This window comes from Rutilus rutilus (genome assembly GCF_951802725.1).
Source record: "Rutilus rutilus genome assembly, chromosome: 1".
NCBI classification, from domain to species: domain Eukaryota; kingdom Metazoa; phylum Chordata; class Actinopteri; order Cypriniformes; family Leuciscidae; genus Rutilus; species Rutilus rutilus.
In genome coordinates this window covers 16,251,832-16,265,304 of record NC_140209.1, presented here as the reverse complement: position 1 = coordinate 16,265,304, position 13,473 = coordinate 16,251,832, and the positions used below count along the sequence as shown (strand labels likewise).

General features: G+C 39.4%; 1 protein-coding gene across 1 annotated transcript; it reads left to right on the top strand.

The window, feature by feature from the left end:
• The first annotated feature begins 6,772 nt into the window (after positions 1-6,772).
• LOC311290854 (interferon-induced very large GTPase 1-like) lies at positions 6,773-11,940 on the top strand. The gene has a single exon (XM_084409570.1). The coding sequence runs from the start codon at positions 6,923-6,925 to the stop codon at positions 11,465-11,467; it is 4,545 nt and encodes a 1,514-aa protein (XP_084265696.1). The 5' UTR covers positions 6,773-6,922; the 3' UTR covers positions 11,468-11,940.
• The last annotated feature ends 1,533 nt before the right edge of the window (positions 11,941-13,473 follow it).

Here is a 13,473-nt window from a genome sequence, read left to right as displayed (position 1 = left end):
AATTACAGCTTGGCGGGCCGCATGATGCTCACGAGCTGCGCAATGAAGTAACCATAGTGCGTCAATGCGTTTCGAACAAGCTGTAACATTTTGAACACGTCTAAATGTAAGTCAAAAAGACACATTACATTTCAAAGCACTTAAAACCCACAAGCCAAATCCTGAAAACAGTCCCCTCAGTCAGCTGATGGTGAAGCTAACCAACCAGGGGGCTGTTCCATAAACCAAGATTAGAGTATAAGCCAGGCTTATTTCGGTTAGTCAGGCTTATTTTTGGTAGATTCGGTTTCATAAATCAAACTTAAAAAAGTTCAAACTCAGTTACCCCGGCAGCTTATGCTGGGAAACTAGCCTGGTCCAGGGCAGGCTAACTGTCAGGCTAAGGCCCCGTCCACACTACTGCGTTTTCGTTTAAAAACGGAGACCTTTTGCTACGTTTGCACCTCCCGTCCACACTAAAACGGCAAAAACGGAGACCCAAAACGGAGAAGTTTAGAAACGCTGCCGACCCGTTTTTCGTTTTGAATCTCCGGAGGGCGTTTTAGTGTGGACGGGTCAAAACGGAGGACTTTAGAAACGATGACGTAGTAGAGGCTCACGCTCGGATCTGATTGGGTGTCATCAGTCATGGCGTAGGCTATATATTTTCTAGCAGCTGTTGTGCAAGTAAATTCTACATTTTACAATGCTAACTGCCTACATGCGCCGGAGGCAAGCTATTATTCGAGCGATCTGTGACAATTCCCGGTAAAATAGTGACAATGTGACAATTCCCGTGTGCAACTGACAATTCCCGATAAAATAGTTTACGTTTGACAATTCCCGGTATCGACCGTGTACATGGAGCGTCGGTTTTGGGTTAACCCGGGAAGAACCAGCGCATGGTGGGATAATTTTATCAATGAAGTTGTGTTTACACCGGCTCGCGCATGCCCAGTGTTGGTGAATGGTCACGTGATCCGTGTTTTCAGTCGTTTTAATGTGGACGGAGATCAATTCTAATACGCAGCTAAAACGCTGGTGTGGACGGAGATCGTATTCGTTTTAATTCTCCGTTTCTAAACGAAAACGCAGTAGTGTGGACGGGGCCTAAGTCTGAGTTCAGGCTTAACGAGCATACCATTTATACTCACCTGCTGGTATTTCGATGTCATTTTATTTTACCTAACCACTATTAAATAAATAAATATATAAGGAAATGTACTTTACTAATAAATGTAAGAAATTATAAGGTATAAATACACTAAGAAATGTTCAAAACTTGTGTTTAATTGGTGAGTTTGGTTAATGAGTTTGGTAATTAATTAAAAGTATATAAATAGGGAGCTGAACTCGTTTCCAAACTTAACCAGATGAGGTGGTGGATGAGGGAGCTATAGTCACACTTAAAACCCACGAGCCAAATCCTTAAAACAGTCGCCTCAGTCAGCTGATGGTGAAGCTAACCAACCAGGCTCCCTTCAGCACTGGTTCAAAACAACTCAACAGAACAAAACTAATGAATCATTCAAAATATCAATATTTAGAACATTGGAGAAAGCAAACAAAGTAGACTAAATTGTTCTTTGACAGAGTATCTGCACACTGTCAGAGAAGAAGAGACAGATCCTTACTAAAACAGGCTCAGTGACCACCAACTGAGATGCACTCCCTCCTTCACTGGGAAAAATATCTTCACTAAGTGATTTACACCTTGGACAAATAGCCAAAAGAATAAAACTTCCCACAGTTAGCACCAGAAAAGAAGCTGGAAGTTCTCCTAGGAGAGGGTACAGCAGCTCCACTGACAGCTAAATATGTATCTGCCTGAGGGACTGTGATATAGCCTACCGGTATTTAGTTTTCCCATTCCACCTGCAGTGATGGACTGTTGATGTGTCGTTTTGAATGTTATGATCAGTGATGGATGAAGCAATAATGAGTTTTGGATGTTAAACAGTGTGATGCATGGATTTTACTTGGACCTAAAGCATATTTTGTCTGTAATTCATGGCTTTCAATAGAAATGAGTGGAATTTTGCCATAAAAATCTTTAAAGGCCGTTTTCTCAAAATGATTTTTTTCTTGCACTCCTAGTGACGATTTTCCACTTCTGTAGCACCAACATACACTAAACTTTACAGTCGTATTCCTAACTATATTGTGAAGATTTGTTCAGAGGGATTTGTTAATATATCATTCTTGGCCTGATTTATATGACATTTTATGCCTAAAAATAGGGCAAAATAAATGTTTTAAGGCTATTGCCAGTATTTTCTGATTTACAGGGTAACAAAAGGGGATATTCATAATTCCCTCTGAAAATGTCTTTTCATTGACTAGGCTATATCAACAAAATGCAAAAATAATTTTGAACCTTGTTTTTTTCAATGGTCAGATTTGTCACTTCAAAATATATGCAAATTAGCGCATATTTAATTAGACATAGCCTCATTAGCATATTTAAAAATAAAATTACGGAAAACTTGCAATGCATTTTTTTCTCCTATTCATGTGAGTAATCAACTGGTAAAGTTTGATGGTTATATCTGTAAGTTAACAATTTTACCCTATTCACCTGTAGTGTCTCGCCTTAATTAAACAGTACTTTCTGGGCTGTAATCTAAAGCGTTACCGTTATTTTTAATGTGATGACCAAAAAACATGATTTGTTCATCCTTCAAAGATTGTCTCCATTTGTAAAACTAAACGTTTTAAAATTTAGGAAAACTTATACTTGGCAAACCAACATAATTATTTAAAAATTTTAAATTAGCACTATAAACAGTAGATGGCGGCAGAGGAGCACTTATTGTCTTATATGCCATTTCCACTTCAAGAAAATCCAAATTTCTATGAAATCATTTTTAAAGCAAAAGTAAAGTAGGGCTGCAGCTATCAATTATTTTAGTAATTTGTTCTCATTAGTTTTTGTACTTCAAGTAATGATATCAAGCCAAGTATTACGTTTGCTTCAGGGGCTTCCCAGCAAACACAGAACGTTCCCCTAACAGTGGTATTTGGTTCCTGTTTTGTCATTGTTTTGGGAACTAAATAATAATGCTCTAGGAATGCTCTTTTTATTTTTTTTGCAACAATAAAATAATGTTCCCGCAACATTGCAGGATAGTTATTTTTAACAACATAGACCTTTTTAATATTATCATAGAAATATGTTCATATAACATAGGTTATTGTAAATATGTAATCTAACTTTCCAATTAAAACATGCAGATTTGCCGTTTTTGTATAATGAACTGTACAGAGCTCTGAAACTAGTTCATGCAGCATTTAATAAAATGTAGCAATTAGTTAAATCGAAGCACATTACATTGTGAATGTGAAAAGCACAGAAATCATAAATTCTCATAAATTCTTTATATATATATATGCATATATTATTATCAGGAAAAGATGGCGCCGTTGTATGTGGCTCGCCGTTTACCTCTGCTGAGATTTTTTTCCTATTTAGCCTGGGTGCCAGCCCGAACCCCGCCCACAATATTTTTTGGTCGGGAAGTTCGGTCTGGACTCGATCCGTTGAGGAGTAATTATGCTCGGCTCCCAGAAGGCCGAGCCAATCAAATTGCCGGCAGGGCGGGCTTTAATCGATGATGGACAGTTGAGCAACGGTAACGTAATCAACCACGTCATCAAAGAACGCTTGGGTTGAATTCGTTTACAACGAAGATGCATAGACATTAAAAGAAAAGATGACTGCCTCTGGAGAATTTAGATTTCACACTTATAAATATAAAGATAGAATAAAATTTGGGGTGCTGTCCGAGGAGAGGGCGGGCTCGGTATTCAGCCCGAACCCAGGGTACTCCCCCCGTATTCCAGGCTGTGGAAGAACAAGCCGAGAGTGAGTGGAGGGATGCTGAAAACAGTCAAGGAATGTTAGGTGAGTTAACAGAGTGAATAAATATATGCTTCCTCTCATGCTGATAAGGTAGGCATGGCAATCGTTTGATGACAAGTTGAGATTAGATTGATTATTTGAACGTGCTTCTCCTGAACTTTGTTTACGAAACATCATGTGTAGATTCCGCCATCGCGTCTGTTATAGAAGATATCGACAGCGCATTCATTTTAAATGAGGAACAGAGAACCGCGATCAAGGCATTTGTCGATCTGAAACATGAATGAAAAACATACGTCACTTACTCTGTTGCTCTGATTGGTTGTAGGTCTATCCAATTGAGTGCAGAGGCATTTTCCTTCCTGATTCGGTTGAAACACGCCCCATAATCAAAGCTCAATGGAGCAGTATCAGACTCACATTCTGACTAGAATCTGAGTATGACGACGTCAGGCTAGTTCCTATTACTAATCTCTCAAAATGTGTCACCGCTGCTGGTGTATGATCGCCTGACCCTTTTAACTATAGGCAATTCTACGGACTATACTTCTCCAATCTACGGTTTTGGCAAACAGTCGAAGACCCCACCGCCTTTCCTTGCATCTATACCAGCTTCTTTACAACGTCAGCCCTGCCTTCTACCTCGTAACAATAAAAATAAAAACCATCGCAGGGGACGTGGAAAGAGAGGTGGAGTTCGTGTCAGGCTTCGAGCTTACCTGGATTCAATTTCCATATGCGATCCATACTATTCCTGTGGCTGGTTTCCAGCGGAGTTTGTCGGCTATAAGTGGCGGCGATCGTTGACATGCTGTTATCGGTGGCTTCGGCCTACTGTGGATCTGTCTAACTCTGTGTCTGTTTCCTCGCTGCCGGAGTATGAGGCTTTCTGAATGTGGCTGCGTGCTCGGGAATCTCCGCCTGCTTCGTCGGGCTTCACGAGAGACTGAACCGTGCTTGATCATGGCACTGGTCAACACCAGATCAGTCAAGAGTAAAAACTTTTATCCTTAATGACTTTTTTATGACTAATGCTCTTGACTTTTTTCTGCTGACTGAGACATGGCTGAAACCAGGTGAGAGTTGTGCTTTCACGGAGCTCCTCCCCCCCAGGCTGCTCTTTTTTCAATACCCCGCGAGTTTCAGGTCGAGGTGGTGGTTTGGCTTCTCTCTTTAAGAATGATTATAGATGCAGATTACTACCTGCTTACTGTTATGCTAGTGTTGAGCTTCAATTGTTTGTGGCTGACCTGAATTCACCTGTGTTATTTGCTGTCATTTATCGTCCACCAAAACCAACAGAGATTTTATCTGAGTTTTCTGAGTTTTTCGCTAATGTTGTTCCGAAATTTGATAAGCTCCTGATTTGTGGGGATTTCAACATTCATGTTTGGCCTTATCATATCCAGGTTTTTGTCAGTAATAAGTTCATTTAGATAGGGGCCTTTGTCCGAGATAGAGCGACAGTTCAGCAGAGCAAGGTGGTTTTGCAGCACAACTAAGTTATCAGCTAAATTGACATTGAAATCTGACTTTTTTACGCAGACTAGCGATCGTGGTGGACGACAGTCGCTTAGTGGGCGTTTCGGTTTGACCAGAGTTCTGTTATTTGACCAGATGCACGGGATCACAGTTGGTGTTGATTGCTGATAGTTAATGATCCTTCGGACTGAACGGTGCACGTAGCGCGGGCGCCGGGTGATCCCGAGCGAGCGGCAGTGCTCGTACGTTTCAGAGTCAAGGCGTGGGTGCCGATTAAGCGCCCTGAGTTCGCGTGACAGGTATCCAAAATCCATGTTGGCAGGTAACCCAGTAAAAATAAGGGAGACCAGAGACAGCACGAGTGCTAAAGCCTTTGGTGTGTTTGTAATCGCCATGAGAAAATCAGCTATCAGCAAAGTCACGTTAGCCAGGACCACAAACATCACAACATCTATAAAAGCTTACGGAGAGGAAAGCTACCCAACCTGACAGCAAGCTAATCGAACTACTGGTAAGAAGAGTGTTAACTCACCTCACAGTCAGTCCAACAGATGGAGGAGAGAAGGGTGAGAGGGCTCGTAGCAGGCTGACAGCAGAGAGTTCCCAACGGTAACAACAACAAAAGTACGCTCAGCCAAGTAGAAAAAGTTAAGTCCAGTTTGTAGAAGGATGCAGAAAGGGAAACACCAACTGTCCAAGAAGCGGGCACAGCAAACGTAAACAATAGACGACGAAGCGTGGAGCGGCAGCCAGATGCGCACAGCGTTCCCACACAGCGTTCAAAGAAGCATGCTTCTAAAGCATTTATAAAGGAGATTTAAAGGCTGTTCAATATTTTTATGTTCTGTATCACCGTTTTGTGTTTGTCTCCTTTTTCTGTTTAGAAGACCAATAAGTCTTTAAATCTCCTTTATAAATGCTTTACAAAGCATAACTAGTCCTCACTTTAGATGAGCTCACACAAATAGTGAACTGACCACTACTAACTGCTTTATAACTACCTGAATCTACTACATTTACTTACACTTTCTAAGTTATCTTATTAATCAATGACAACACCTAGTTTGTAAATAATGATAATGTAACCGGTTTGTAAATAATGCAATACTTCATTTAGAAATGATAAATTGATCATTAATAAAGTATGAAAATACAATTATTAAACACATTATAGATATGCTTATAAATCAAGAATAAAGCATTTATAGCTGTATTTATTTGTATTTATTATTTGTAAACTGCTTATTAATGTCTATTAATGCTTTATAAATGATGAATTAACTGTTTAGGAATGCTTAACTAATGATTAATAGCATGCAGTTATTATAAAGTGTTACCGGTAAATGTAATGCAGCTAATTTTTTTCAACAGAGAGAAAACACATCCATTGGTACAGCAGAAGTCAGTGCAGATCAACCAGACACTGACAGAAAAGAAAAAGAGAAACAAAGAAAACTATTTGCTAGACTTCATCTTGAGGACAGCCACCACAATAAACTGAGAGCTGCAGACATTCTTCAGATATCTGCACATTCATTAGAGTCCCATGAGTCTTGTGCTGAAAGGGAGCTGATTCAAACTTTCATACAAAAACTACTGATGATGAACTACAGAGCAAGATATATTAAAACTAATGGACAGGATGACACACAACAAAGAGATACTAACTCTTCTGACGATGAGGGTGATATTTTTGATCATGCTCTTCACAGCACCTCTTTGTCAAACACAGGAACCAGTCAGTCTGTGCAAATTCACTCGATGGATGTTCAGATGGCCGTATTTCACTGTGCTGATGGTTTCCTGAAGCAGCTGATGGTCACTAAACTGTCCCAGTGTCAGTACGCTCTGCCTCTGCTTGTTCCTGATCCATTCACACAACAGATTGAGTTTCCTCTCTGGACATTCAGACAAATCAACAAGAGCTGGAAGATGAGAAACACCAACAATGAAACCATCAGTCAAACCTTCCCTATCTACAAAGCAGAAACTCCAATTGTGTTTTTCTTCAGGTTTGGCTCCATGTCTTCATCCAAGTCTCAGCTGATGAACAGTCTGATCAACGAGAAACACAACACGTTCTTTCACAGGAACTGCCCAGGCAGCAGCAGAACCAGAGTCCTGATGGATGGAGTGGTGGAGATTGCCTGGTTCTGCCCCTCTGGGAAAGACACAGATAAATTCAATGACTGTGTTGCGTTCTGTAATCTACATGGTGATGCAGGAGACCATGAGAAACAGCTGCAGATCCTCTCTGAAATGGCCTCAGTCAATGTTGTTCTTTTACCACAACTGGACAGGAATGACAGAAATGCAGCAATGATCCAAAACCTGTACAAGGACAGAAAGCCACTCATTTGTCTTTTTACTGAGGATGAATCTGCTGTAACTCAGATGAAGAAAGGGAAATTCAAGATTGGTCTGAAAGACAGAAATCAGTCAGATGTATCTGAAGAACTCAGAAGAGCGATAAATGATTGTCTCTCAGAATCATCTTCCACTTTCAGACTTGAAGATGTGTCCAACCAGTCAGACATCAGAGTAGATGAGGAAGATGATGATGACTGCAGGAGAGGAAGAGAAGCAGCACAGCAGATGGTGAGTTTACTGAAGGAGAAAGATTTGACAGAAATCAAAGAATCATTTCTGCCTCATCAGGGGAAACTGTGGCATCAGTGGAGTCAGAAGAACAAAGAACTACATCGACCTCAAGGAGAAAATATAGAAATGGTAACAAGTGCGATAAATACAGAGATGAAGAAAATCCGTGTAGAACAGCATGAATGTGACATCGGCAGTTTTATGAAGAAATTCATTAAAGAAATGAACTCAAATGCTAAACATGAGAAGATGTTTTTTCTCAAATGGCTCAGAATCCTCCTGGATGAACACACATCAGCTGACCTTTCTGCTCTACTCCACAAGTATGATGAAACATGGTCAGAAGTCTCAAGTCTCTCAAAACTGAAAGACAATAATAAATCTGAAGAACATAAAGATAAACAAAAAGACCTTGAAAAATTATCTGACGATCTTCAAGCTGCAACTTTTGGTTTGGAGCACATCATGAGGGAGATCGGTCAGATCTATGAATCATGTTCATCTGTGAAGAAGAACAAGAAAGGCCTGCAGTTTGACTTCTCTTCTCTCCCGAGTCTCGCAGCAGAGATGATGATCTCTGGATTTCCACTGGAGCTGATGGATGGAGATGCTGCTCATGTTCCTGTGATCTGGGTCTCTGCTGTTCTAGAAGAACTCATCCAGAAACTGGGGAACCAGACCAGAGTCTTTGTGCTGTCAGTTTTAGGGCTTCAGAGTTCTGGGAAATCCACCATGCTGAACGCCATGTTTGGGCTCCAGTTTGCCGTCAGTGCTGGCAGGTGCACCAGAGGAGCTTTCATGCAGCTGGTCAGAGTCTCAGACGAGATGAAAACACAGATTAACTTTGACTATATTCTGGTCATTGATACTGAGGGTCTTCGTGCTCTAGAACTGGCTGGAAGATCAACACAGCATCATGACAATGAATTGGCCACATTTGTTGTTGGTCTTGGAAATCTGACATTGATCAACATCTTTGGAGAAAACCCATCTGAGATGCAGGACATTCTTCAGATTGTTGTTCAGGCCTTCATGAGGATGAAGAAGGTAAACCTGTCTCCTAGCTGTGTGTTTGTGCATCAAAACGTTTCAGACATCACAGCTGGAGAGAAAAACATGGAGGGAAGGAGACGACTGCAGGAGACACTGGATGAGATGACAAAACTCGCTGCTAAAGAGGAAGTCTGTGATGCAGAAAGTTTCAGTGATGTCATTGGATTTGATGTTCAGAAAGATGTGAAGTATTTTGCTCAGCTCTGGGAGGGAAGCCCACCAATGGCACCACCAAACCCAAACTACTGTGAGAATATACAAGAACTAAAGAAGACTATTATGTCTCATGCCTCAAACTCACATGGAATGATGCTGATAGACCTAAAAGATCATGTTAAAGATCTCTGGGAGGCTTTACTGAAGGAACGATTCGTCTTCAGCTTCAGAAATTCTCTGGAGATTTCAGCCTACAGGAAACTGGAGACCGAATACAGCAAGTGGTCCTGGAGTCTTCGTAGCGCCATGATGGAAACTGAGAACAAACTACACAACAAAATAGAAAATGAAACAATTCATGAGGTTGAGGAAACTGATCTTCAAAGAGAACTGAAGACGACAAGTGAAGAAGTGAAAAAATCAATGGCAGAGTTCTTTGAGAAAGACAAAGATAAAGACATACTGATCCACTGGAAAACATCATTTGAAAACAAAATCAAAGATCTTCAGGAAAACATTGTGAGAGAATCAAAGAGGAAATTAAACAATATTCTTAAGCAGCGAGACCTGAAGAAAAAGATCGATGCTCAGAAGATAAATCATGAAAACACTCTCTATGAAAAGAGCAAAGAACTTGCCTTGAAACTAAAAGACAAAGCCAAAGATGAACGAACACTGAAGAAAGAGTTTGATTCGTTTTGGGGACAGAGTGTGAAGAAGATAATCACAGACAATCCTCCAATCAAAGACATTGATGTAATGAGAGATGTGAAAAAGCTCCTCAATGACATCTGTGAAAGTGCTCCTGTAGATCACTGGAGGGAGAGCAGGGATATTTTCTCTGTGCCCAGTTATTCTGATTATGTAATGTTAAAGAAATCCAGTGGATTTAAAGGATTCTTTACAAATGCCATTAGATCAGTTCAAGGGATGTCTAAAGAAGATGAAGCCCAAATAAGATCATTAGTCACAAATGTTTCTGAGCAAACAGACAAAAGGATTCAGTCATTTAACATTTCAAAGATGGGCTACAACATCAGTTGCATTCAACAACTCACAAGTTACATCAAGACAAGAGTGACAGAACATCAGGAAGGATCAGTGAATTATGTGTTCAAGAATGAATTCTTCATGGATTTGGTTATTTCCATCTTTAAGAGATCAAAGGAGATGATCACTGATCAACACAGACTGTTCAGAGAAGCCAATGATCCAGTAATATATGTTGAGAAGAAGAGAGAAGAGTACTATAGTATTTTCCAGAAATACTGTCATGGAGCAACATCAGCTGCCATTTTTGGTGAGATCATCTGTCAGAAACTGAAAGATCCCATTGAGCAGAGTGTCTACAAGAAGACTTCCAGAGATCTGAGAGATGAAATGAAAGCAAACTGTGAATCACTGAATGAAAACAGATCAAATCTGGAGAAACACATCCTGAAGACAATGGCAAAAGCGGAAAATTTTAACAAATACATGAACTACATTCATAATCCCAGACATCACTTCAGGAGCTTCATCAGACGTGAAGTCAGTCGGTACATCACTGATAAGTTCAGTGTCAGTGTTTTACCCAGGATGAAGGAGAACATTAAACTCCTGCAGCAGAAGATCATGGAAGCAGCACATGAATCTGCTGAACATGTTAAAGAGAACAGTGGAGATGTTGGTTTGTGGTTGAAGGGTTTCACAGAGCAGCTCTCAGATGAGCTGATCTTCTCTGAAAAAGACCTCAGTGGAGTGAAAAATGATGATGTTGATGATTTCAACCTCCTAGAAGAGTTGATAAGACACAAACTTCCTGATATAATATCTGACATCAGCAGTAGATTCAGCACAAAGTCATTTCCAGTAAAGCTGGACTATAAATTCAGGCCAGATGAGCTTCTGGTTGATCACTTCTGTCAGTGCTGTTGGGTTCAGTGTCCGTTCTGTTATGCCATTTGCACAAACACCATAGACAACCATGATGAAGATCACAGTGTTCCTTTCCACAGAGTGAAAGCAGTAACGGGTTCAGCTTTCAGGGGTACAACAAACTTGTGTGTTTGGATCTGCACATCATCTGTAGCAAGCAACGATCGATCTTTTTATCCCAATGATTCAGATGATACAGTCCTATTTAGAGATTACAGAACAGCAGGAGAAGAGTATGCTAAATGGAGCATCAGCCCTGATCTCTCTGAACTGCCCTACTGGAAGTGGTTTGTGTGCAGATTTAAGGAAGATCTGGAAACATACTACAGTAAAACATTTGAGGGGAGTGGTGAGATACCAGATGAATGGAGAAAATACTCAAAATTTGAAGCTATTGAGAGTTTACAATACATGTAAGGAAGCAGATAAAGAAAGAGACTCTTGTCTCTTCTCGGATTTATTAAGAAATGAGTTTCTCTGACATTCATCAGTGAGAATCTGAGCTCATCTACACCTCAGAAGATCAGAGCTTCATCAAATACACCAGAAGAGAGTTAAAGACAAGATTCAGTTCCTCATACATTATCTGAACTACAAAACAACATATTTCTGAACAAATGCCTAAATGACAAAGCTCAAAAGTCTAATTAAAGAATTTATTAATTCAGAGTGAAGCGATTAATGTAACTTCATATAGAAAAGACAGTATTTCACTAGTTTCTGGCGGTTGGCGTCAGATCTGCACTCCAAGACTCGCTGTCTTCAGTGACCTTTGAACTTCCGCTTCTGTGAACACATGCTTCAAAACAGAAATAGAGTGTAATTCCAGTGGACTGTACTAATGTTAAAACTAGGTTTATACTTGCACCCGAAATCCATCTGCCCACGACGATACAACGATACAGACCTGCGACACGAGGAAAGGCTCCCTCTCTGAAAAGACTTTGAGCGTTCACCCCATTAACCAGCCAATACTCTCAAGCTATCTTTCCTCTCACCTTGTAGCATCTCAATGGAGGGGGGATATATGGACTTACTGAATAACTCATGAGAGTAGTTTATATAGGGGTGCAGGTGTCTTTGATTTATGGCTTTATATGACCATTTATGACCTTTTATGACCAGGTGTGCGTTTGTGACCCTTTTGACCTTCCGTTTCCTGAGTGTTTGTGTGTTTATGACCCCAATCTGTTGTGTGATAAGGAAAGTAATTTTTTTTTTCATGTTGTCTTTTTATTGTTGAGAAAAAAAAGATGATTCAGAGTGTAAATAGTTAAAACGAGAGTAATAGTGTGTTAAGAAAAAAAGTTTTAAGTTCATTTCCAGTGAAATCCAGGAGAAGAAACATATTTTCATACTTTTATTTCGAGGAACTCCGGTGAGTGTTTTGTTACTCCGTTGTTGGTCTGTAATCAGTTAATCTGTTCAATTAATGATTTACGGTAAGAAATATGATATATGAATATATGATTATGATTGATTGAAATATGATTGATAACTAACTGATGATGAGTGAATATTGAAATATGCATGTTGTGACGAAGAGATAAAGGATAGTTTTGTCATTAGACCAATTGGAGTTGAATCCAATGTGATGTTAAAATCAACTGCGTCACATACTAATTAATGTGCATTGGTTTGTGTAAACAGAGACATTTGATGACAGTTTGATATTGTTAATTAACTCTGGGGATATTGTTGTAAAAGAATCAGAGAATGTGATTTGATGAATATGTATGTATGACATTCAGTAGTTTCATTTAGTGTTTGAGTCATACAATAACAATGACAGACATCTGTTGTCAATTCAGATGAAGTGAATGTGAATGAGTGACAAGTTCTCTGCATTATGCAGGTTTCTTTTCTTCTTCTTGTTTCCTGTTGATGTGTACTTCTTGAGTTGACCGTGGACGAGTGAATGGCGAGCCAACAGTGCCTAGCTGAAAGAAAAACACAAGGAAAAGACTTTTTAAACTGTGTTTGGGGAACCATTTATTTTATTTGTCATACCAAGCAGCTCTAATTGTATTTTTTATTATTTTTTAGGTCTATTGATTGTATTTTTTTTGTTCTATTGATTGTATTATTTTTTTTGTTCTATTGATTGTATTTTTTTTTGTTCTATTGATTGTGGTTTTTTTTTTGTTCTATTGATTGTATTTTTTTTTAGTTCTATTGATTGTATTTTTTTCAGTTCTATTAATTGTATTTTTTTGTTCTATTGATTGTACTTTTTTGTTCTATTGATTGTATGTTTACAAACTTTGAACTGGTACCAATACAATAAATCTTATTTTCTTTTTTCACAAGTTGTAGTGAAATTGCTGTCTCAAATCCTCCTTACGAACTTAGACGTTAACTATATTGTAACGCTACTGTCCCCATTCAACCTGATCAGTTCATTTAGAACCCTACACTGGAGT